Below are 25,304 nucleotides of genomic sequence, written 5' to 3' on the forward strand. Positions count from 1 at the left end.
TTCTCAAATCCCGTTATGTTGGTAACTATGCCAATATAGTGAGTTTTTTGTCTACCACCAAGTCGATAGAATTTTTTATAACTTGATCACTTTTTTTTTTAACCTTTATTCTGTGTACTCATAAGAACAAATGTTATTGAAGCAGTTTTACCGTTAGTAACCACCGATTCTAAATTTAAAACTGATTGTTTATTCCAGTTTAAGTAGTCTGTTTTTATCCCTTTATATGAATCTTAACACTTTCAAATACTTGGTGTTTTGTTTGCTAATCAATTATTCTTGCTTTTTTATATTTCAGATTTTATGCACTTTTATATATAATACAAACTTTCATACCAACTAATGGATATTGAAGATTTATCTGCCGAACACGATAGACCACAGACAGAATCTACTGTACTAGTAAAGACAAGATTTAGAAATAAAAAGCCAAATATTTCTGAGGATTTGTGTCTTAGTAGTAACTTACCTGGTCAGTATTTTTTCTTTATATCTTCAAAAAATCGTTGTCATGTATTATTTTCATTTACGTGGTAATTTCTTGACCTTTCACCTTTTTGAGCTGATTCACTGACCTATAGTTGAAGATTCATATAAGTCCGCTTAGTTTAGTGTAGTGAGCCATATTATGTAGGGTTTAAAAATATCTATGCGTCTTTACACTTTTAGATGCGAGTTAAAACACAAACCACATTGATTAAATGATGGCTTGGTCAGTGAGCTTCAACTTCTGGGACGCTTCGAAATTTCATGACACTACTCTGTGGATTGAAAATGTTGACTTGTATCAGATGATTACATACAACCTATAGAAAATCCTGGTCATAGTATTTTTGCTTATTGACACCGTTGCAGTTCCATCAAAATTGTAGTTACATATTGTTAATGATTGTTGGCTAGCTTGAAATCAATGTTGAGAGTTTATTGTCGAACATTCAAACTATCTTTGATCAAATTTATCACTTTGTCGAGTTACTTAGCTTAGGTCGATAAAATCCAGTCATTTAAGCAGGTGTCTGCTTTCGTTTCAGCTTTCCTTAAATCTGAACCTTGACCATACATTTTATTCTCGTTTCACTTGTTTATAATGACCTTTTCTTTCTTTTGGTATTTTCTCACTCGCCATTGTAAATCGAGATGCTTTTGTATCACGTCGTATGCTGCTTATAAATTTCTGATTCGATAACGAGTTATCAGCTCATTACAGTGATATTTATAATAATGTAGTGTTTTACGATAACAAAATCTAAGGAACAATTACATATTTTGAGGTTAATATTTAAGAGAATTACAAACTAGTTGATAAGTCTATTGTTTGTTCTATATTTAAGTGGGTGTTTTTAACGTTTTATAGAAAAATTTCATGTTTTTGTACAAACATGGGGTTGTGCACATAATACAAGTGACAGTGAATATATGACCGGACTACTAGTTAAATATGGATATCGAGTTACACTGGATGGTTCACAGATTACAAATGGTTGTGAGTCGGAGGCAAATATCAGTTCTACATCAGATTTCGCTTGTGGATGCCAAGACAACGGTGATCAATGCTGTTCAAAAGAAAAAAATTCGGATAAGGGCAATGTTGTACTTTCAAATTGCGATGCGAAAAAGAATGCAGATGTTTGGGTTTTAAACAGCTGTACAGTTAAAGGTCCGGCTGAAGATCACTTTCGAAATGCTGTTTTAGAAGGAATAAAACTTGGTAAACGTGTTGTTGCCTCTGGTTGTGTACCGCAAAGTCGACCAGGTGCAGATTATTTAAAGGTTCGTAGCATTGGGTAATGTTTTAGTTATATGTTCCATATTTGTCCTCTTCTCAGTCCTTTATATTTCATAGATTTCGTAATATTTACGGTTTTCCACCATCTCTCTATGTGAATATTTTAGATCCTTTTACTTAATGTTGTCTGGCCTCTGCTCTTCATCCATCTTCTTTGTAAGGATGCAAATCATTGTGTACAGTAGCTTCCTGATTGTTTTCAACTGCTATCCCAAACTAATAAAGTGGATTTAATGAAAATGGAACAGTATGTTGAGAAAAATCTGTAAGCTTTAGGGAACATGGGATAGGAAATCAGTACCTTAGTATGGATCCTGTCAATAATTTCTTTGTTTTCGCCTCAGAATTATCTCCAATCTTCTTATGACTTTTCAGACTAACATTAAAAATGGTGAATATTGGTTAGGGCTGTTATATATTATGTCGGTATGTTAGATAGAAACATCAACTGGGAAAGAAGCTAGTTAAATAAAGTTATATACGGCATAAGTGAGCTAATCTTTTATTTCTGTCATAGAAATGTTGAAGATTGTTGCTCTCTAAAATGGTTTATCTGCCTCTGTCGGCACCTTTTATATATCTCTAGTTCTTACGCCTTAAATGTGACTCAGAGTCGAGTACATAAATCTATATTTGTTAAATGACTTATGAGGAATTTGTGGCGGGCCAAATATATCAGTTCCAAAATAATAATTAAGTTATGACCGGAAAACGTTGGAGATAATTGATAATAGACCTATTTACTGTAAAATCCATTCAATAAGTTTCCACAAAGTTGGATTATGAATTTTTCATTTCTTTTGACCATTATCTACCCAACACCATTCATTTCACTTTCTAGACATATGTACAATTATTTTCATAGTTGAAATCCTGAGTCAATTGAAGCTAGACCAGCATGGAAAACCCGGAAGCACTGGACAGCCGTTTCGTCATATTATGGGACTCCTCAGCAGTGCGCATCCACGATCCCGCACTCACGAGATTCGAGGCCAAGACCTACCAGTCTCACACCAGAGCACTTAACCGACAGACCACTAAGCCGGCATCCAACGGTACAATTAGCCAATACATCTTAATAAGTTTATTACTTAAAACTGAATTTATTTTATACGATATGATCCATTATTAAACTATAGACTCGTTATTTGATTTTTCAATCAGATTGTTTCTGGTAAGGTTAGCGATGCTACCTGTTCACTTAAACGAAAGTAGACGATGGTTTGAACCGACAGTTCATTGACCAATGGGTATTTACAAAAAGATAGCAATAGTCGATGTTGATAACTTTCAGGTCCGCCCATAGTCTCTTCGTTTACCTCATCAGATTCCCGTGAACACTCTACTTTTATGTAGTCATACTAATTTATGTCTGTTATAGCCTCTGCCAGAGAAGTCCTACTCACTGTCTTCTCGTGGCATTACTGTTGTTTGCGAAATTGAGAGGACGAAAAGCGAATGTCCGTCGCTTTAACCGGGTTGGTGGACACGGAAAGTCCACCTAGAGGAGTTGGAAAACCCTCATTCCAAACCAATTGTGCACATGGGCTGGCTCCAGTATCCTGAGGGAACAAGTGGCGTATGAATCAATCGTTGGTGACCGGCTACCATGTGACTGCATCTCCTCACGATGCTCCACTGCCTTGTGGATCAGACCTTTAGGTCGAAGGCTCCGGGTGTGGCCCCTTAAGAAAACCACCTCATTCGGTCTGGGCACGTGGGCAGTATCATAGCCCTCACACAATTAAATGAAATGACAATTTTTTGTGTGGTGCATATATATCTGGTGCTTCCTTGTACCAATATTTATGTGTTCAAATAAATAAATAAATATTTCATATTTGTTTAAATCTTGTATCAAATCAAACAGCAGTTTGTACCATCTCAAGTTTTATTTAATAAACCCGTATACTAGATCCAAGCATGTTCATTCACTCGATCTCACCAAGCCAATATGGAGAGCTAGCCTATTTCATCTCTTGATATTCAGAGACCCAACTGTAGTTACTCTTAGCCTAGTGTATTCAGATGTAATATCAAGCTTCAAGTAGATCGAATATTTTCGGACTGGGTTGATTCTGTGAGACTAAATGAAACTGTAAGAAGTCATTTAAATAAAGATACACACCGTTGCTTGTTCTTATTTTCTTTTCAAATTGGCTGTACTATTGCACGTTTTTTTTTATCTTAGAACTCATGTTATTTATGACTAACTATTAGATTATCTGTTCACTATCTACATGTTTTTCTTAACATACCAAACTCTTTTTCTGCTCAGGGTGTTAGTGTTATTGGTGTTCATCAAATTGATCGAATTGTTGAAGTTGTTGAAGAAACATTACAAGGTTAGTTATTGTCTGAGTGTCAGTGTTCCAATTATCAGTGTATTAAAATTAACTTTATATGTACCAACGTCTTAATGGGCATGGTTGTTATCATCAATCCCTTATAAAAATTTCAGTATATGTGAAGGAAACTCCATGGATTTGATATTTAACTGTCTATAATGTCGAATTGTTAACAAAAGAAAAGAATCGTTCAGTTAGTTCATAAAAGTCCTTGCAGGTAAATGGGAAGTTCGACATTAACATCGTCGGATGCCGGCCCAGTGGTCTATCGGTTAAGTGCTCTGGCGTGAGACTGGTAGGTCCTGGGTCCGAATCTCGCGAGTGCGGGATCGTAGATGCTCACTGCTGAGGAGTCTCATAATAGGACGAAATGGCCGTCCAGTGCTTGTAGGTTTTTCTTTGGTGGTCTAGCTTCAATTGACTCATGATTTCAACTATTAAATGGGAAGTGTTAAACGTAGAATAACATTGAAAGTGTTCATTAGCACTGACTTACGACTTATGATAGTATTTATGAAGGTATGTCATTTTTCGCTTTGAATATTCAACATCGAATTCGTCAGTTTCTCTTTGCACTTGGGATTCATGATCGCAAGACTCAGTGGAAACATCTGATTCTTTAGTGTTAATCCTCCTGGTGAGATCGAAATCTCATTTAGCTATAGATTTAAACACCAGAATATTGATCACTATGTCGTCACTATAATAGGCCTTATAGATCAATAGAAACTAATAATCTAAACTCTAAATATTAACGCTCATAAATATTAAAACTTCACAACCAATAGTAATAAACACCATATCTATTGAACAAGTTTAATGATCATAAACAAAGATGGATAGTGGCTAACAGTGGAGTCCAGGACGTGCGTTTCGTCCTATTTGGGACTCGTCAGCTGGAAGCAATACGCACAGTATGTACATATGGCCAATAAGAGATTGATCAATTGCAGTCCTAAACATCAATGGAAAGATTCAAACAAAACAATACTAAGTGAATTTTAATGATTGTTATAACACAGTGGCATAGTGGATTATAACATTTTGACTTCTGGAATGATAAGTATTGCATGGTAAGCAAAGATGGATAATGGCTAGCAGTGGAATCCAGTTTGACGCGCGTTTCTTCCTATTTGGGACTCGTCAGCTGGATGTGCCTGCATCTCAGAGTTGATGTTCATTCCAGGACTCGAACCCACTACTTTTCGCTTCAAACGTCATCGCGTTATCCACTCGACCACTAAGTCCTAATAGCCACTTGCTTGTGCAATGGAGTGAAGTTTAAATTCACTTAGTATTGTTTTGTGTGTTCATTGCAAATGCTATTAATTTTTGTATTATTCTGATTGAATAGTTTATACATTGTGTCTGTTACCATTGAAAATCTTGACCTCTATAGATATGTTAGTGAATATGATTATTTTCAAATAATTGTCAGTAATTTGCCCTCTTTTGTCGCTTTGGTATTTAAGATCTTTTATCAGATTGTGGTGAACATTCAACTTGTATTTTTTGTGTCTCATAGAAACTAGTTTTATTGTAAGTTACGTATGCCAACCGATTATTTGAACCAGAGTGGGTGAAGCTGGGTTCAAACCTAAGAATGGTTGGCTGAAAGTCGTACTTTAACTGGTGCACTGAAGCCTACCTTACTGGACATAGAGCAACAAAATCCACTGTACATATGACTCAATCTTCGACGCTGAAAATACCCGCAGTGATAGTAAGAGATAAAGCAAGCAAGATGGTCACTAAGACAGTTGGCTAGTAAAATGGGCGTGGACTCCATTATACCCTATTGGGACGAGACATGCTTCCTGGATTCCACTGCTAGCCATTATCCATTTCTGCTTATAATGCTTGTGATTCAAGGCAATATTGAAGCAATCCGCATAGAATGCACATATGACAGTCACAACGTAGAACTTCGTACGTACGTACATCAGTTCGAGTTGCCATACCACATTAACACAGAGATGTAGTTGTCGATTCAAATCCCATAGTGGTAGAAGTAGTAAGAGTATAAACAGTAGTCAGAAAGATTAGGGTTTGAAGATGTTATTCTAGGAGTATAATCCAATGAAATCCATTTGGGAAGACAAAAAAGATAGAAACATGAAGAATTCAGAAGATTAGAATTTGGTAGAACACAAAGAGTGGATGCACCTTCGCCATTGCAAACAATTTTGAGCCATGTCATTCAAGGTCTCTAACCATCAATTGTTATCATCTCGCGAATCTCATGTAGCTATATGAATCAAAATTTTGCAATTAGAAAATCTTTGTTCCACTTTCTACCAACTTTTTTTCCACTGTTTATTTCCTCACCTTCTTAAGGCTACCTAAAGTTTGCCAACGAGCCATCCTTACAGTTTATATATATATTTATATAAATATTTTAGGTAATGTTGTACGATTTTTGGATAAAAAGTGTACATCATCAGAATCATCTAGTTCAGCAACACATTCATCATCATCATCACTAGCTGGTATAGCATTAGATTTACCCAAAATTCGACGTAATCCATTAATTGAAATATTAGCTATAAGTACTGGTTGTTTAAATGCATGTACATATTGTAAAACAAAACAAGCTCGTGGTATATTAGCTAGTTATCCTATTGAACAATTATTAGATCGTGCTAAACAAGCATTTAAAGGTATGTTTATGTTTACAATGTATTTATTTATTTATTTTTAATTTCAATAATGAACCCTAACATTGTACTTTTCAATTTGAACTTGTATTATGCTTTCTATAATCAGTCAGTCAGTCAGCTACAACTCAGGACCAAGTTACCACACCTCATTAGAACAACAAGATGAACACCGAATTCATAGAAGTAGTTACTTTAACTGTATCAATATATAAAAGAAAGATTGTGTATAAGGATATAGTACAGGAAGAAAGGCCCCCAAATGCCTTGGTACGGCCGAGAATGGGGAGAGTCCGCTCTTCCTCTCGAAATGCTCTCACATGGCCACGTGAATATATAGCCTCTGTCAGGGAAGTCCTACTCACTGCCTTCTTGTGGCGGGGTGTTGTTTACGAAAGTGAGAGGACGAAAAGCGAATGTTCGGTGCTTTAACCAAGTTGGTGGACACGGCGAGTCCATCTAGGAGAGTTGGAAAACCCTGATTCCAAACCAATGGTGCACAGGGGCTCCAGTATACTGAAGGAACAAATGGCGTATGAATCAATCATTGGTCATCGGCTACCATGGGACTGCATCTCCTCACGATGCTCCACTGCCTTGTGGATCAGATCTTTAGGTCAAAGGCTCCGGGTGTGGCCCCCTAAGAAAACCACCTGCTTCAGTCTGGGCACCTGGGCAGAATCATGGCCCTCACACAAATCAAATGAGATTTGTGTGGCGCATATTTATCTGGTTCTTCCTTGTACCAATATTTATGTGTTTAAATAATAAGATAATAATAATAATAATAACAGGAAGAAAGAATTAGTTGGTAGAAATAAAGATATAAAGCAATTTGAATCTCACAGTTTTAAGGAAAGACGGTTAGTGTATACACCTACGCCATTGTGATAGATTTTGAGACATCTCACACAGAGTCTCCAACCATTGGTCACGATAGTCTCGTGGACCCCAACCAAGTAGTTTGTATCTACCAACATGGCTCAGACTAGAAGTTAGTGACTTCAAGCACTGATGCCACGTTTTGGTTTGGTCGCCCCTAACTCTCTTCCAACCATCCCTAATACTAGTCAGCATTGCACATCGTGGTAATCGGTGTTCTGGTATACGTAACACGTGGCCGAAATATCTCAGTAGATAAAGGATTACAACCTCATCAACTGATTTATCATCATTCCCTAATACCCTGCGTCTAACTTCACTAGATCGACTCATGAATTCAACTGTTAAATGTCACCCAGAGTCTCTATAACTTTTGAATTAACCGCCAAACTATTGAGAAGGGAAATAAATTGAAGTATTTATACCTTATCCCAACTGACAATGATACATGAAATGAAAATGTGTATATATGTATAAAATTTATTGATATATCCCAGGGAATAAGTCATTCATCATGTAATGTATCCTGTTTAAAATTTAGAAGGGGGGATGATTAAAAGAAAATCCTTTTGCTGACTGATTTTGGCAAAATATCTGAGAAATAATAAAATTTCCCTGCTAAAAATATGGTTTATCAGTATGTGTTTGTGGAGATTATTATGTTTTTGATTGAGATCATGAACTGATTGATGTTAGACGACCATTGAAAACCTGGAAGCATTGGAAAGGCTTCTCGTCCTAGTGTGGGACTCCTCAGTAGTGCGCCTCCACGATCCCGCTCGCGAGATTCGAACCCAAGGCTTTCGCTCTCACTCTTGAACTCTTAACCTCTAGACCACCGAGCTGGCGTCCGACGATGTTAATGTTTAACCTCAACCAATCGATGAAATGACCTATAATTGCTTTGAAAAATAATGTTTTATTGTATTTGTATAGATGAAATCAATTATTCATCATACGACTGAAGCTTTAAGAACCTTTCTAATTCAATCATATTCTTGTCAACTTTAGTAAATCAACACTTAAACATGAATGTAGCTTTCTCAGCCTTTGCGCCTCCACAACTTATTATATTAGTTCGAGTCCATATATAAAAGCATCATTGTAGTTACTATATAAGATTAGGATTTAGATGTTTGTCAGTCGTTTAACTTAATCTATCTAGTGCGGTAATTTTGTACAGTTCACTCTCCAGTTTGTCTCATATCAGTTTTTTCTTCATTGTAAGTATAATAATAATCTAGGTTTCGCGCTTATAGAAACTGTTTTTATTAGGCTTACTATGGTAATTCAGTGGATTAACCAACAAACAGATTTGTATTACACTGCTTTCCGTCGGTATTCTCGTCTGAATCTTAAAGTGAGAATAAGACTAACTAATAAGTTTTTTCAGAGTATCCGTTTAGAAAATAAACAATAATTTCCCCCCGGGAAGCTGTTAGAAGCAGACAGCTGAAGTTGGTTACGCAATATCGTGAATTGATTGATATTAGGCTCGTACACTGTTGGGTACCTGTTCAGTTAAACGTTCAGGGCGAGACCCAAGGTCCTGAATTCGACTCCTGGTTGCAAGGTCATGGATGTGTATTGCTGAGGTTTTAAAATGTTTCTTCAATGATTATATGGTAAGGCTGTGTTAGATTACTCAATGAGAATTAGACTTAGTTCTCTTAAAGTGGTCTTCATCAAAGAGCCCCTTCAGTTTGTCAGGAAGAATAGGTACTATAAAACTTGAGGATAAAATATACTTTTCCAAGTTTGTATTTGCCCAAAATTATCACTGGTTTAAAAAAGAGTATTTTATTCAAAATTTTAGAAGGTGTTAAGGAACTATGGCTTACTTCAGAAGATCTTGGTGCTTACGGCCGTGATTTAGACAGGACTACATCATCTCTTATTTGTCCTGGATTATCTGAAAAATGGTCACATCACATTACACTTGCTGATCTGTTGGCTGGTCTTGTCCCAATTATTCCTGCTGGATGTATGTTACGTTTGGGTATGACAAATCCGCCATATATATTAGATCAGTTAGTTGAAATCGCGGAAGTATTATCACATCCTAGAGTGTATTCATTTCTTCATATTCCTGTTCAATCTGGTAACTTTTTATTTATTTTCATATTCTGTTTATAATGGAACTTTTATATAGATGTATAGGGTATTTCCGTTTTCCTTCATCAATGTTACATAGTGACTAGTAGTGGCATTCTTGTCAGGCAGTCGTCTGTTGGATATATCATTTTTTTCTTGATATACAATACTTAAGCTCTGAAAACGTTCCAGCAGAACATTATGTAAATGTTACATATAATGTCAGTAATAAGAGTAGCTCTGGTAATAGCTTCTACATCTATATTTCTTGGCTATTTGCAAGCCAATAAGAGTTAAGATAGAGTCTCGTGCATTTTCGCACAAAAGTGAAAGTCTAGTGAAAGATAGCTTGTATGTTATTGACAATATTTGGTTCCCAAAATGCTTGAAATGTATAAAAATATCTAAGCAAGCAAATAGTGACTATAATACGATGCTTAGGTTGAATTACAAGAAATAACTGCTCCCGATACAGATTTTGTGTTAAAATTCTTAATGTGATTCGCTGCATAGTGAAGATTGTTTTTGTAGCTATATAGTATTCTGACTATAAATATCAATATAAGCAGAGCATCATCGTATTGCAGCTGATGTCAGTTGGTGACAAAAACCCTATAAAGTTTTGACTAAATTTCACAGCGCCAACTTAACCTACAGTATGTAAATTTAACCTTTTTCCTTTAACATAATGTGAATAGTTTAATGTATTGGCGTTAATTAATTAAATCGAAATCATTGTTTCCTGATTGATATCGTTAATTCGTTCATAGTCTTCGGTATTTTACCACATTTATCTACGTATTTCGAAATTTGGAATTATATTGTCTGGATTGATTGGGATGAACATATACAAGACTACTGTAAAATGGTGGTAAAAGTTATATTTCGAAGAAAATCATAAAGTTCTATATTCACAACACCATAAAAAAACAATTATAACGTGATACAATAAGACTTGAATTCTTCAAGTGCCCTGGTACGGCCGAGAGTGCTCTCACATGGCCTGGCGTATATAGCCTGTCAGGGAAGTCCTATTCACCGCATTCCCGTAGCATTACTGTTGTTTACGGAATTGAGAGGACGAAAAGCGAATGTCCGGCGCTTTAACCGGGTTAGTGGACACGAAAAGTCCATCTAGGGGAGCTGGAAAACTCTCATTTCAAACCAATGATGTACATAGGCCCCATTATCCTGAGGGAACAAATGGTGTACGAATCAATCGTTGGTCACCGGCTACCATGAAACTGCATCTCCTCACGATGTTCCACTGCCTTGTGGATCAGACCTTTAGGTCAAAGGCTCCAGTATGGCCCCCCATGAAAACCACCTGCTTCAGTTTGGGCACCTGGGCATCATATATATATATATAACGGCATTTGAAGCGAATGGTGCTAGATTCGAGTCCCAGAGTGAACATCAACCCTGGCTTACAGGTACATACAACTCACGAGTCCCAAATAGGACGAAACGCACGTCCAGAATTCTACTGCTAGCCACTTTCCATCTCCGTCTAAAAGCCTTTTTGGTGCATTATATTCTAACGAAATCAAGTTTTGCAACGTTTTACAAAATTAGAGAATAGTTTTCATTGTGCACCATTGTTAGCTCAAGAACATTTGAATATTAGACAGGGCTTGTTCTAGTTTAAAAGGTTTATAAAGTAAGGATCGACTCAAGTTACGCTTAGGATTTGCTATCGATCAGTGTAACTTTCAAAAAGTACGTCATAGTTCAAATATCCAATTAGTTCAGTTTTAATGTTTGTTGGTTAATGTATATTGTCAATTTTGATTTCGCAGACTCCCTGTAGAACTTCAATAAATCGTCTATATGTTGAAGATTACGTTGTTTGTAATTTATCTTAATTTAAAAGAGGAATTCTTTTATCTTTCGTGCATAATTGATTACAGTGAATTCTCTTCACCCACCTATTAAAAGGATTGTCTAAATGTGCTATGTTTGAAGAGATTACGAGATCACTCTAAAACCGGCGAACAGAACGAAGGATCAGCGACACAACAAAACAAGCTAAACTACTCCAATGCGTTCTAGCTCCGCTAACTAGAGCGAGAAGGTCTGGTGCAGATGAGGGAAAGGTATATTTCACAAGCAGCCAGACGCACAAACAACAGGAAGCACAACTCAAGTGTATATATACAGCATAAAAATGTCCTCAGGAAGAGTCACAAAATAGCGTGTTAAACGAGGGAACGAACTAATGACATTTAGGGTCCCTTTAAGTGTGAAATACAATTTGAAGGTGAAAATAGGCGCTTTTGGAGCGGAAACGAGAAATTCAAATTTCCAAGATGAAATTATAAAATTAAGGCGTTTACCAACTGATTTCTGGGGATCTAGCATCCCCGACAAAACGTCTAGAATTTCTGGTTTGACTACACAGACAAGCAAGCTAATTAAAACTCCTGGGGCATATATGGAATCATAATATTGACCATCAACTGTATGATGATCAATTTCACTGAAGAAGACTTCATGAAGACGTAAGAGTAAGGATTTTCATAAATTCGAATGGTCAGAAATCTATAATCAACTTAATGTAATTGATTAATCATGTAAGATCAAGGTATTTTATATGAATTCTTTCATTGTTCATTACGTATTATTCATATATGCTTCCTTCTGATTAAATGAATAACCACAAGGGTTTCACAAAACCATTTAATGTCTCATGTGTTCATCGGTATTCTTAGTCTCTGTCAATTTTCTTATATTTTTTTTGTCACAGGTTCAGATGCTGTATTAGACGCAATGAAAAGGGAATATACTATGGAAGAATTCTCAAGTGTTGTAGATTATCTTATGCAAAATGTGAAACCGCCAAATTTGTAAGTTATCATTTGCTTATAGTTATCAGTATAAGGTTATGGGTGGAGAATGCTAGTCGGCGGTCTATGCCCTCCTCCCAAGAGGGTTAACAGGCTTAAGTATAGGGTTGTGAAGATTGTCAAGTTGTAATTAAGACCATGAACCGATTTAAAAAAGAAACAAACGACTTACTTACATTCTGCTAATCATGTGTTCATTGATTTCCCCCATCATCTTTAATCTATATTGTTTCTTTTTAGACCTCCTGGCGCAGCACATGATACTGTAAATGGATCTGGAACGCTTACAATTGCCACTGATGTGATATGCGGTTTTCCAACTGAAACAAATAATGATTTTAATGAAACTGTTGAATTAATTGAAAAGTATCAATTTCCTGTATTACATATAAATCAATTCTTTCCACGTCCTGGTACACCTGCTGCTAATATGTCAAGGTATTTTCTAAAATTAGGAAATTTTTTTTGGTTTTATTTGTTTACATACTACTTATGCCGACAGACGTGATTAGCATACAACACAGTATGTGTAATCTTCACGGAGAGGGTGTAATTCAAAGTCTGCTGTTCAATGAATTGTTTTACAGTTTACTATTTGAAGAAGATACATATTCTCTAGTTTATCATGCTGTTATGTTTGAAGCGATTACAAGTTACCTAATCTGAGAACAGAACAAAGACTCTGTGACCAAAGACGGATAAGCTGGCTATTCTGATGCGGCCCAGCCCCGCTAACTAAAGTGAGAAGTCCAAGTTCGAAGTGAGGAAGATATATTCCGCAAGTAGCCAGAAACACAAACGATCACAACAGGCACAAATCAAAATGTATATATACAGCATAAAATTGTCTTTGGGAAGCATTACAAAATAGTATACTAAAAAAACAACGAACCAATAGCGTTTAAGATCCTCCCAAGTGGGAAATACAACTTAAAGGCGAAAATGAGCGCTTTTGGCGCGAAAACAAGAGATTCAAACTTTTAAAATAAAATTACAAAAATAAGACATTTACCAAGTGATTTCTGGGGATCTAAGATCCCCAACACATGCTATCTAATCTACGGTGTTGATTGGATTGAATGTGAATTGTGTATATCTATCACTATTGATAACATTTAATGCCTAAGAGTACTGTAGGACTGTTTTGTCCTGATATGTCCATCTACAACCGCTTGACCGGAAGTCGAACTCAAGACATCTGATCTTGTGAGCGAGCGCTTAACCTCTAAACCACTGAGCCAGTATCCAATGGTGTATATACATAACTTCGGTCAGTTCACGTCATTGCACGAGCATCTGGCGATTGTAGAATTTTCATATTTTGATTGCCTGTATCTGAGTCGTGGGTTCGCACTACTCAAGACTCCTATACTAGGATGTAACAGCTGTCCACTGCCTCGTGGTTTCTAGTGGTGGTCTTGCTTAGTTTGTTTTGTAATTTGAACTATGATAAATAGTACAGCTTTCACGCTCATCTTCTGGGACAGTGACCAAAATTAATATAGAATGTATCATATATTTACTTTTAAGTAAGCATATGGTTGATTGTACTGTCAGGGAAGATAGTCAAACAATTTGTAAGATTCGAATATTATTTTTATGATACACTTTATTATTGTTGTTTTTTTTTCTATAGAAAAGCCAATTCTTCCGAAGTTAAATCTCGTACACGTAGATTACATGATCTTTTCCGAAGTTATCGAACTTATGATGGTCGTGTTGGTTGTGAAGTTCGTGTTCTTATTACTGAACCAAGTTTTGATGGTAAATTTTGGGTTGGTCATACAAAAGCTTATGAACAAGTATGTATAACTGTTAATAAATAAATAAATAAATGATTAACGCAAATTATCAATGTGTCTATATTGCTTGTTGCTGAATGTTTTCCAAGTTGAATTCACGAGTCAATCTAAGCTAGACCACCATTGAAAACCTGGAATCACAGGACAGCCGTCTCGTCCTAGTATCAAACTCCTCAACAGTAAGCACCCACGATCCTGCACGCAAGGACTCGAACCCAGATGGAAGAAAGTTAGGGGCGGCCACAACAAAATACGGTATGTTCATAAAGTCACTAACTTCTTATCTGAGTCATGTTGGTAGACTCAGACTACCTGTGATCCGCGCGACTATTATAATCAATGGTTGGAGACTTTCTGTGACATGACTCAGAATTGATCACAATGACGTAGGTGTATAAAATCTCTGACTTCCTTTAAACCGCGAGATTAGAACTACTTTATATCCTATAAGCGAAAAATAGATGGTGGCCAGCAATGGATTCGAGAACATGCGTTTCATCCTATTTGGGACTCATCAGCTGGATGTACCTGCATCCCAGAGTTGATGTTCTTTGTTTATAATTACCGTAACAAAAATGAAACACTGATATTGACATCATTACATCAACTATTTAATTTTGATCGAACTAAATATTCTGTACACTATTCCTTTATACTGTTTAAATTCCCGTTAATTTAATTAGGTTATTTATTTTGAAGAATTAACTTATACTAAGGGATAAAACACCAGAAATACAAATTTCTACTTATTATTGAGATGTCACAAATATATCATTGTTTTATTATTCCAATATCCAGGATGTTTCAGTCTAACATTCAGCGGGAGGAGCAATCCCATGGTAACCGGTGACTGACAATTGGTTCATACGCCATTTGTTCCCTCAGGATACTGGAACCCATTTGTTTGGAATCAGGGTTTTCCAACTCCCGTAGGTGGACTTTCTGTGTCCATCAACTCGTTTAAAGCACTGGACATTTGCTTTCCATCCTCTGAATTTCGTAAACAACAGTAATGCCACGAGAAGGCAGTGAGTAGTCCTTCCCTAGCAGAGGCTATATACGCATGGCTGTGTCAGAATATTTCTAGAGAGCGGACCCTCCCCATTCTCGGCCGTACCAGGGCATTTGGGAGCATTAGTGTTTAAGAATTGATTAAAGTCTTTGAACAATGAACGATCAAGACATTATATTTAGAAAAATGTTTTTAGGTTTAATATGGAATTCATTGTATCAAGTCATGAAGTTCTTCAAATCATATAAACAATACCTCAGCTACTATAATCATGTACTTCTTTTTTTGTTGTTGAAAAGTCCACTTCATTCTCTCCAGTAACTGTGCGAACTGATGTTATGTAAACTGTATTCTAGACATTTGACGTTAAATCAATCTTATCTCCTTTAAAATATTTCAGATTTCTGATAGCACGGTTATCCCATCCGTAGAATTCTTCACAACTCAGAATCTTCATATATCTCGTTGTTTCTCAACTCCAATGAATGCTCAGGTCATGTGCACAGACATTTCTCTCTAATTTAATTCATTAGCACTTATTCAAAGAATGATTCATAGATTGGAAAGCACAAAAGATTTGAGACGTTCATTCTTTTCAATAACCTTAGGGATTATATGATCGTTCTATCATTGTAGTGGTTGGTTTACTTATGGGGATTTGTTCTCTTCACTCTGTTGTTTTTGTAAATAACACAAAAAAAATTGTCGTGAATTTCACAGATTTTTTATCGAAAACCATTATAGCTCAGTTCGTACTATTGTAGTGTTGGCTACTTATATTCATATAAACAGTATATGTTGATGGTCAGATATAGAATGTATTTTGACAGAAGACCGATAAGGAAAGAACTGAAATGAAACGCAATCAATATGAAAATGCATGAATGATGAAATCAGAGAAGATGGACTGATATCTGCAGAAAGAACAGTTAAGATTGAGACAATTGATTGTTAATTTGCAATTCAACTGTTTACTGTATGGTTGTCAGATCTTAGTAAGATAGTTTGTAATTTGTGCTTTTATGCATTCGATTGTCCCCAACTAGTGTTCTTGTTCGCTACAATAGTATCATTCTACTATACGGAGCTGAAACTTAGAGAACTATCACAACTATCATCAAAAAGATAAAAGTATTTCTAAACAATTGTCTACATAGGATACTTAATGTCCGTTGGCCGGATACCATCAGTAATAGTCTACTGTGGGAGAAAACAAACCAGCTGCCAGCTGAAGAGGAGATTAAGAGATGTTGTAAGTGGATAGGACATACATTACGGAAATCATCAAACTTCATCACTAGGTAAACCCTAATTTGGAATCCGGAAGGAAAGCAGAAAAGAGGAAGGCCAAAGAACACATTACGCCAGGAAATAGAAGCATATATGAAAGGGATGAATAAAAACTGGAAAGGATTTCCCAGGACAGGGCTGGATGAAGAATGCTGATGGGCGGCCTATGTTCGTCCACAAGGGGTGACAGGCGTAATTATAGAAGATAGACTGATATTTACAGAAGGAACAGTGAAGATTATGACAATTGATTGTTATTTTGAAAATTAACTGTTTACTACTGTATGGTCATCAGATTCTAGTGAGATAGTCTGTAATGTTGTGCCAAAATACATTCAATTGTCCCCAACTAGTGTTCTTGTGCACTACACTATTTAGGGATTTAAGAAAGGAGTGTATTATATATATGACTCTTTCTTTGGCAATTTCGTCTCTTTTTTTTCGGGGGGAGGGGGGAGGAATAACCGTCATCACTTCCTTTTTATATAATGCTTACATTCGTTTAATTCTCTTTTCTATCCTTTTATTCTTATAGATTTTATTACCAAAAGATCCTGATGTTTATGGTCGTATAGTACTTGTTCGTATTATAGAATGTGATAAATTTTTTATGCGTGGTATCATTATTGATTCAGGACCATTCGACTCAATTGTTTTTCCGGAGAATAATGATATTTCTAAGAAACATTTCAATTTACTATCATTACCATCATTAGTAGAAAAGACAATTCAACCATCTAAATCAAATTATTCTACTATGGTAAGAATAAATCTATTTAGCATATTGATGTATATTTTTGCCTCCAAATGCCCTGGTACGGCCGAGAGTGAGGAGAGTCCACTCTCCCTCTCCAAACGCTCTCACATGGACACGCGTATATAGCCTCTGACTGGGAAGTTCTACTCACTGCCTTCTCGTGGCATTACTGTTGTTTACGAAATTGAAAGGACGAAAAGCGAATGTCCGGCGATTCAACCGGATTGGTGGACACGGAGGGTCCGCTTAGGAAGTTGGAAAACCACAATTCCAAACCAATTGTGCACATAGGCTCCAGTATGTTGACGGAACAAATGGCGTATGAGTCAATCGTTGGTGACCTACTACCATGGGATTTCATCTTCTTACGATGCTCCACTGCCTTGTGGATCAGACCTTTAGGTCAAAGGCTCGGAGTGTGGCCTCCTAAGAAAACCACCTGCTTCAGTTTGGCCTCCCAGGCAGTATCACAGTCCTCACACAAATCAAATGAGATTTGTATGGCGCATATGTATCTGATACCTCTTTGTACCAATATTTATGTGTTCATATAAATAAATTTGACACTCATTAGCAATATATATCTGTAATTTTGAAGAAACTGGTGCTCCCTACTGGGTTCGATCCTGCGTCACCCAGTTTTACCGTCACGGTTATTATCACTGAGCTTATGCGATTGCGATTAACCTCCTGTAAAGATTTCACCAACACTCAAAAAGACTTGATATTCATGACGTTAGTCACTACGCAGTGGTCAATCAATTGTAAAGACTATGTGAGTACAAGCATATATATATATATATATATATATATATATATATATATATAAACATGTTTTCATTTTATTATCAATCTTATTTTTCATAGTTGAAAGCGTGAGTCAATTGAAGCTAGATCCCCATAGAAAACCTGGAAGCACTGGACGACCGTTTCATCCTATTGTGGAACTCCTCAGCAGTGCACATCCACGACCTCGTCTCGCGAGATTCGGACCCAGGACCTACCAGTCTGGCGTCAGAGCACTTAACCGATAGACTACTGAGCCGGCGTCCGATGGTGTTAATGTCTAACTCCAACGAATCCACGAAGTTGAGTGCTCTGGCGCGAGACTTGTAGGTTCTGGGTTCGAATCTCGCGAGACGAGTTCGTGGATGCGCACTGCTGAGGAGTCCCACAATAGGACGAAACGGCAGTCCAGTGCTTCCAGGTCTTCCTTGGTGGTCTAGCTTCAATTAACTCACGCTTTCAACTATGAAAATACTAAATCTCCACAAAACCCCTTCTGATTATAATCTTATTTTTCTTACTATTATAGGCATTTTATATGGGTTATATGATACTTATCATTGCTGGAATCTGTTCTGCGCTGAAATTTACAGATTTGGATCTATACAAGACATTTTCTCATACTTGATTCTATATGTCCATAAATTGTTGTGATAAATTGACTATGTATATACATTTGATTCTTGTTATTTTTTGAAAAATATACGTGCTCAGAAGAAATAGTTGGGTTTTTTTTGGGTACTTATTCCATAACGACATGTGAATTTCATAGTTGTTGTTTTGTTTCTGAAAGACAAGACGATTCCATGATTGTTTTCATTGAAAGAGTGCTCTTTATTTCATTGTTAGACCAAAGTATGTGATCCCATAGTATTGAACGTCTTAACTAATTCCAGTAATAGTGAGTGAAAAAGAGCTTTTTGATCTTAGCACTCCTGAACTGATAAGGTGTTTTTGGGGCGCATGGCCTGAGATTAAGGAGTGGAGTATTAAAGAAAAAGCAGGTAAAACAGATGCAACTAGCTCTCCTGGTACGGGTTTGATAATGCTAGCAAATGAAAAGGATTAAGCATCTACTAAAAACGACCGATTTCTACCTCTCAATTTTCTTCGTGACCACCTTTACGGTCTGTTATTGTGTCAACTTTTTTGATTGTTGGCAAATATGATCTCTGTAACATATCGACTCTGTCATCTATTATCGTGTTATAGACTTTGGGACTCGTTTTTTCTCTCTCGAATCCTGTCGGTATCGCTGTCTTCAACTCTTACGATCTGTTGTATACTCTGCAGTAGTGGGTGGAGCCACAACTGATTACATAGACTACTATCTATCTTCTTGTTTCTATATAAACTTCTCACATGGCTTTTTAGTCTCGATAACGTTCTTTCATGTTGTGCATCTGGCAGTTTGTTGATCGGTTAATGAGATGACTTTGATCAATGCTTAGTTTAATACATCATATTTCATCTGAAAAGAGTGAACTTTCATGATAGAATTTATCTTGTAGATGAATGTGATTAGCCATAAAATATTATTCAAGCCTAGTTAATCTAATCTGCAGATCAGTGACTCTAAAAGGCCTAATCGAATGCTTAAGAGACTTCCCGAACGGTGTTTAACAAATATCAATATTGTTCATAATACCTGTTCTGCAGCAATTTAGAAGACTCTTCCGGTCTCCCACATTGTCCGGACGTTCCATGTACCTATAAAAAATTGTTGCTCTGGTTGTTAGAAGATACATCGGCCTCATGACTTCCGAAGGTACTCGGCTTTCATCATGAGACGTCATAATTATTTCTTCAACTCCCAGGGCAGAGTTTAAATGGTTTGAATAATTTTTTCTGGTTAGTGTTTTTTAGCGAGTTGGTTTTTTCTACGGGATGGGATCGCTAACCCCATGCCCAACCCTCCTCTGTTATCCGGGCTTGGGACCGGTAGTAACCCCCGAAGGAGCTACCTTTTCATCCTCCCCCCCTTATTGTTCATGATTACTGTGTATTTATTGATTTATTCCACGTTTTCCTTTTTTAGTTTTGTTAAAATGAATTACGGTAATCCAAAAAATTCTGCAGCAATTTTAGAAAAAAACTTAACAAAACTACGTGGTGAGGTAAGTTTTTAATTTCTTTATATTTTTCTTTAGGTTAATATAGCATCTTTTGCTTATCTATTTGTGGAACTAGTCAAATATTCAATGCGTAATGTATCTAGTATGGATCTTGTACAGAAAAGGTGAGTGAATAATTTATACTAAAGCGTGGAAAATTCTTATTATAATGAGATCATCTATTGCTATTTAAAGGTTTATGGTGACCATCTAACCCTTGAATGCTAGAATACTTTCAGATAGATGTTATCCAACTTACTACACAGTTGTTGTGAACGAGAACATAAGTGGGGACAACCATAACAGAATATCATGAGTCAATTGAAGCTAGGCCACCATGGAAAACCTGGGAGCATTGGACGGCCGTTTCGTCCTATTATGGGACTCCTCAGCAGTGTGCATCCACAATCCCGCACTCGCGAGATTCGAACCCAGGACCTACCAGTCTCGCACCAGAGAAGCAGTGGCCAGTGGAGTTCAACCAAGTCTGTTGTAGAGATATCAACTCACTGAAGACAACTGGTGAACGGTTGCGCAGATTTCGTGGATCGGTTGAAGTTAGACATTAACACCGTTGGATGCCGGCTCAGTAGTCTATCGGTTAAGTGCTCTGGCGCGAGACTGGTAGGTCCTGGGTTTCTTCATTAGTTTAAACAATAGGACGAAACAGCTGTCCAGGTTTCCCATGGTGGTCTAGCTTCGATTGACTCATGATTTCAACTATGAAAATACTGAAATCTCCTCAAAACCCCTTCTGAATTACAGAATATCTTGGTAAAATATGAGAACCATGCAGTAAATACTTTATTTGCAAAATATCCATCAGCTGTCTTCGACTTTGTTGTTCCTTCGTTTTCATACCAATCACTCTCTCTTCTCGTTCTCTTCGATTTTCTTAACCTTCTATCTCCAGGCATGTTACTTTCGATTGATGATACATACTATTTACATCTATCGAGTTCAGTAGCACACGTCACAGTTTCTTACTAAATCTATTTATTTACTTAAGCACATAAACATTGGTAGAAAGAAGCACCAAGATTTCTATGCGCCACATAAATAATTATCATTCATTGTTTATGGGCTGGGATACCCCCGTGTGTCCGAATTGAAACAGGTGATATTCTTAGGGGGCCACGCCCCAGGCCTAGAGGTCTAATCCACAAGGCAATGGAAAAACTCTAAGAAATGCAGTCCCATAGTAGCCAGTGACCAACAAAAAGTTCATACCCCATTAGTTCTGTCAAGATCCTATAGCCCAAATACATCATCAGTTTGGAATCAGGGTTTCCAAACACCCCGGTGTGAATCTTCTATTCCTACTAACCCGTTTAAAGCGCAGGACATTTGTTTTACATCCTCTCCATTTTGGTAAACACACCCATTGCACGAAGGCAGTAAGCCGGACTTCTTTGGCAATAATTATCTACTCATGACTATATGAGAGCATTTCGAGCATTTATTATTATCAGGTTTATTCAATATTACATTTTTGGTACAATATAGAAATCTCAGCACGGAGTATTTCAACAAGTTTCCATTTCTCACTTCTTGGTCAATCTTGACGACAAATATTGAGTGATCCTGTAGTTTAGATATTAACGGTTCAGGAATTTACATCTTCATAATGTATATTCTTTTCGCTAAATATTGCCAGCAACCATGATATCTCTGATTGGGTCTTTGTAACTTGTAGAACGAAAATTGTAATTATTATTTAAACACATAAATATTGGTACAATCGGGCACCAGATATATATGCGCCACACAAATCTCATTTGATTTGTGTTAGGGCTGTGATACTGCCCGGGTGCCCAAACCGAAACAGATGGTTTTCTTAGGGGGCCACACCGCGAGTCTTTGACCTGAATGTCTAATCGACAAGGAAGTGGAGCATCGTAAGGAGATGCAGTCCCATGAAAGCCGATGACCAACGATTGATTCATACGCTATTTGTTCCCTCAGGATACTGGAGCCAGCTCATGTGCACCATTTGTTTGGAATGAGGGTTTTCCAACTCCCCTAGGTGGACTCGTCGTGTCCATCAACCCGGTTAAAGCGTGGGACATTCGCTTTTCGTCCTCTCAATTTGGTAAACAACAGTAATGCTACGATAAGGCAGTGAGTAGAACTTCCCTGGTAGAGGCTATATACTCGTGGTCATGTGAGAGCATTTCAAGAAGGAGAGCGAACGCTCCCCACTCTTGATCGTACCAAGGCATTTGAGGGCCTGAAAATTTGTACACTTTTCAGAAGCACACCTGAATAGGTTATGCGATTCATAGCCATAATGATATTATTAAAACAAACAAAATTAGATATCTTGTTGAAATATCTAGATAACAGGAATAGGTAGCTCAAGTGTTCAAACAGACCGCCTCCTCCTCCTCCTCCTCATCATCATCATCATCAACTATACCAACAATTCCTTTAGTCCTAATTTTTTCATTAATTTTATTATAAAATTTTGATTCCTTTTTTGAATTAATAAAAATTTTTTTAAAAAAAGAAAAAAAATTTTTTGATTTTTTTAAAAAAACTAAAAAAAAAATTCTTTCATTTTTTTTGTTTCTATGTAGATTATCAGATTTTGGCAAATTTATTGGTGAACGTATTATTGATATTGTCTATTTAAGAGATAAACCAAATAAACGTGATATACGTTTATATAATGCATTAATTTTTTTAAAAATTAATTTATGGAAAAATTTATTTAATAAAGAAGCTGATGAATTAGAAAGGGATGGTGTAGATGAAAATATTTGTAAAATTAAAAAAAAAATTTTTTTAATTTTTCTTTCCCCCCTTCTTTAGTTTATATGATTGAACATGAACCTGTGATGAATCGTTTTATACAATTTAATTATGAAGATAAAGATGAAAAACGTAAAACATGTAAGTTCCTGAAATTAGTCTATTGAAGAAAGGGGGGGGGTGTGTATTTGAAAAGTTTATTAACATTTTAAAAGTTATATATATATATGAGTTAGATAGAAGTTGCAAACGTTGATTACTCGTGTGTTGGCTTCTGAACTGTCTTATTGTGCTCTTCAAGTTGTCTTGACCTAGGTGGAATAAGAGGAAAGAATATATCGGGTGTATAATACCTTCTAAGTATCATCCTATGTATTATAATTTAGTCACTCAATATTTTACAGTAATATAGTGTAAAGAAGTGTAAGTTGTCAGTGTGTTCTGTGTATGCTATTTCAAATAACTGTGGAATTATGCGGTTAGCTTTGCTCTGTACTTGTCCATAGGAGTTCACTTCTTTTCTGTAGCAACTATCATGGGAGTAGTCTACTTTCAATAACGTGCTATCTATCGGGTTCCATCATACTTCGTAGATTGTTCTAAAAAACCCTAGAAAGATTGACTCGCGAGGAGCAGGCTGTTCTTCGTTCTGGTCGAGAATGTGCTTATCATATCTTCACTCTATAGCACATGTTGGAACACCGTCAGTCTTATCACAAGCCAACAATCGTAGTGTTCCTTCACATCATGACTGCCTTCGATCCGTTGGACAGGACTGTCCCCCAAATGCCCTGGTACGGCCGAGAGTGGAGAGAGTCTGCTCTCCTTCTCGAAATGCTCTCAAATAGCCTCTGCCAGGGAAGGACTACTCACTGCCTTCTCGTGGCATTATTTTTGCTTACGAAATTGAGAGGACGAAAAGCGAATTTCCAGCGATTTAACCGGGTTGGTGGACATGGAAAGTTCACCAAGGAGAGTTGGAAAACCCTGATTTCAAACCAATTGTGCACATGAACTCCAGTATCCTGCGAGAACAAATGGCGTATGAACCAATCGTTGGTCACCGGCCACCATGGGACTATCTCCTGACGATGCTTCACATCCTTGTGGACTAGACCTTTAGGTCAAAGGCTCTGAGTGTGGCCCCCTAAGAAAACCACCTGCTTCAGTCTGGGCAGCTGGGCAGTATCACAGCCCTCACATATTTATCTAGTGCTTCCTTGTACCAATATTTATGTGTTTAAATAAATAAATAACAGGACTGTTCTCGCAATTCTCTATTGAAGAAGGGTGTGTCTGAGAAGTTTATTATATCTTAAAAGCCCTATATACAAACACCTTAGTCAGAGTGAAGATATACAACCACCTCTCTCTCCATTGTTCCATCCAATTAGTGTGGTTGTGTATAGTTGGCCAATCTCACCATTACTCTTCAACTTTACTATCGATAACGTTCTGGAAACAGCTCTGATGTATGTAGGGAATGGCGGTGTGGATCTGTTGTCTGGAGGAAGACTTCTCGACCTTGAGTATGTGGATGATATTGTCTTACTGTGCAATGATACCAAATCCATGCAATCTGCACTTAATCAGTTGGCAATTAGTTTGCGTAGGTAAGGTATATGCTTTGCACTTTCGAAGTGCAAAGTACTTCTACAAGACTGGCAGGACCCTGATCCTGCACTCACCCTGAGTAGTGAGTAGATAGAAGTAGTCGAGTTCGTGTATCTGGATAGTTGCATAAGTGTTGGTGGTCGCGTGAGTGATCAGATCAATTCACGTATGATGGAAGCCAGAGTGGCTTATGCCAATTTGGGCTATCTTTTGCGCTTTCGTGATGTTAATCTGGTTGTAAAAGTTTGGATTTACAACTCGCGGGTGAGAGCAGTTTTGCTCTATGCTTGTGAAACTTGGCCTCTCTGAGTCAAAGATGTTAGACGACTCTCTGTGTTCGATCATCGTTATCTCTGAAGGATTACTGACATCTAGTGGCAACGGCATCTTAGTAATGCAGAGGTTCGGCATCGTGTTCGGGAACAGAGACGATAATTCAATTGGTGTGATCATCTTGAAACACCGACTTCGGTGGCTTGGACACGTTCTACGAATGTCGTCCCAGAGAATTCCACGTCGTGCATTATTTGCCGACGCTGGGACTGGTTTGAAAAGCGGAGAG

The 25,304-nt window shown here is 37.1% G+C and overlaps 1 protein-coding gene across 1 annotated transcript in view; it reads left to right on the plus strand.

The window, feature by feature from the left end:
• Positions 1–342: 342 nt before the first annotated feature.
• Smp_152690 (radical sam proteins, putative) overlaps positions 343–25,304 on the plus strand; it is a gene marked incomplete at its 5' end in the record, with an annotated part of 33,509 nt that continues 8,547 nt past the window's right edge. Inside the window, 13 exons of the mRNA XM_018791776.1 lie at positions 343–472; positions 1,355–1,770; positions 4,065–4,131; positions 6,579–6,794; positions 9,490–9,774; positions 12,514–12,613; positions 12,854–13,051; positions 14,250–14,415; positions 17,253–17,506; positions 20,299–20,377; positions 20,411–20,499; positions 22,954–23,138; positions 23,189–23,269. Coding sequence (XP_018647299.1) covers positions 343–472; positions 1,355–1,770; positions 4,065–4,131; positions 6,579–6,794; positions 9,490–9,774; positions 12,514–12,613; positions 12,854–13,051; positions 14,250–14,415; positions 17,253–17,506; positions 20,299–20,377; positions 20,411–20,499; positions 22,954–23,138; positions 23,189–23,269 — 2,266 coding nt within the window. The remainder of the gene's footprint in view (positions 473–1,354; positions 1,771–4,064; positions 4,132–6,578; positions 6,795–9,489; positions 9,775–12,513; positions 12,614–12,853; positions 13,052–14,249; positions 14,416–17,252; positions 17,507–20,298; positions 20,378–20,410; positions 20,500–22,953; positions 23,139–23,188; positions 23,270–25,304) is intronic.

This window comes from Schistosoma mansoni (assembly GCF_000237925.1).
Source record: "Schistosoma mansoni, WGS project CABG00000000 data, supercontig 0225, strain Puerto Rico, whole genome shotgun sequence".
Classification (NCBI taxonomy): domain Eukaryota; kingdom Metazoa; phylum Platyhelminthes; class Trematoda; order Strigeidida; family Schistosomatidae; genus Schistosoma; species Schistosoma mansoni.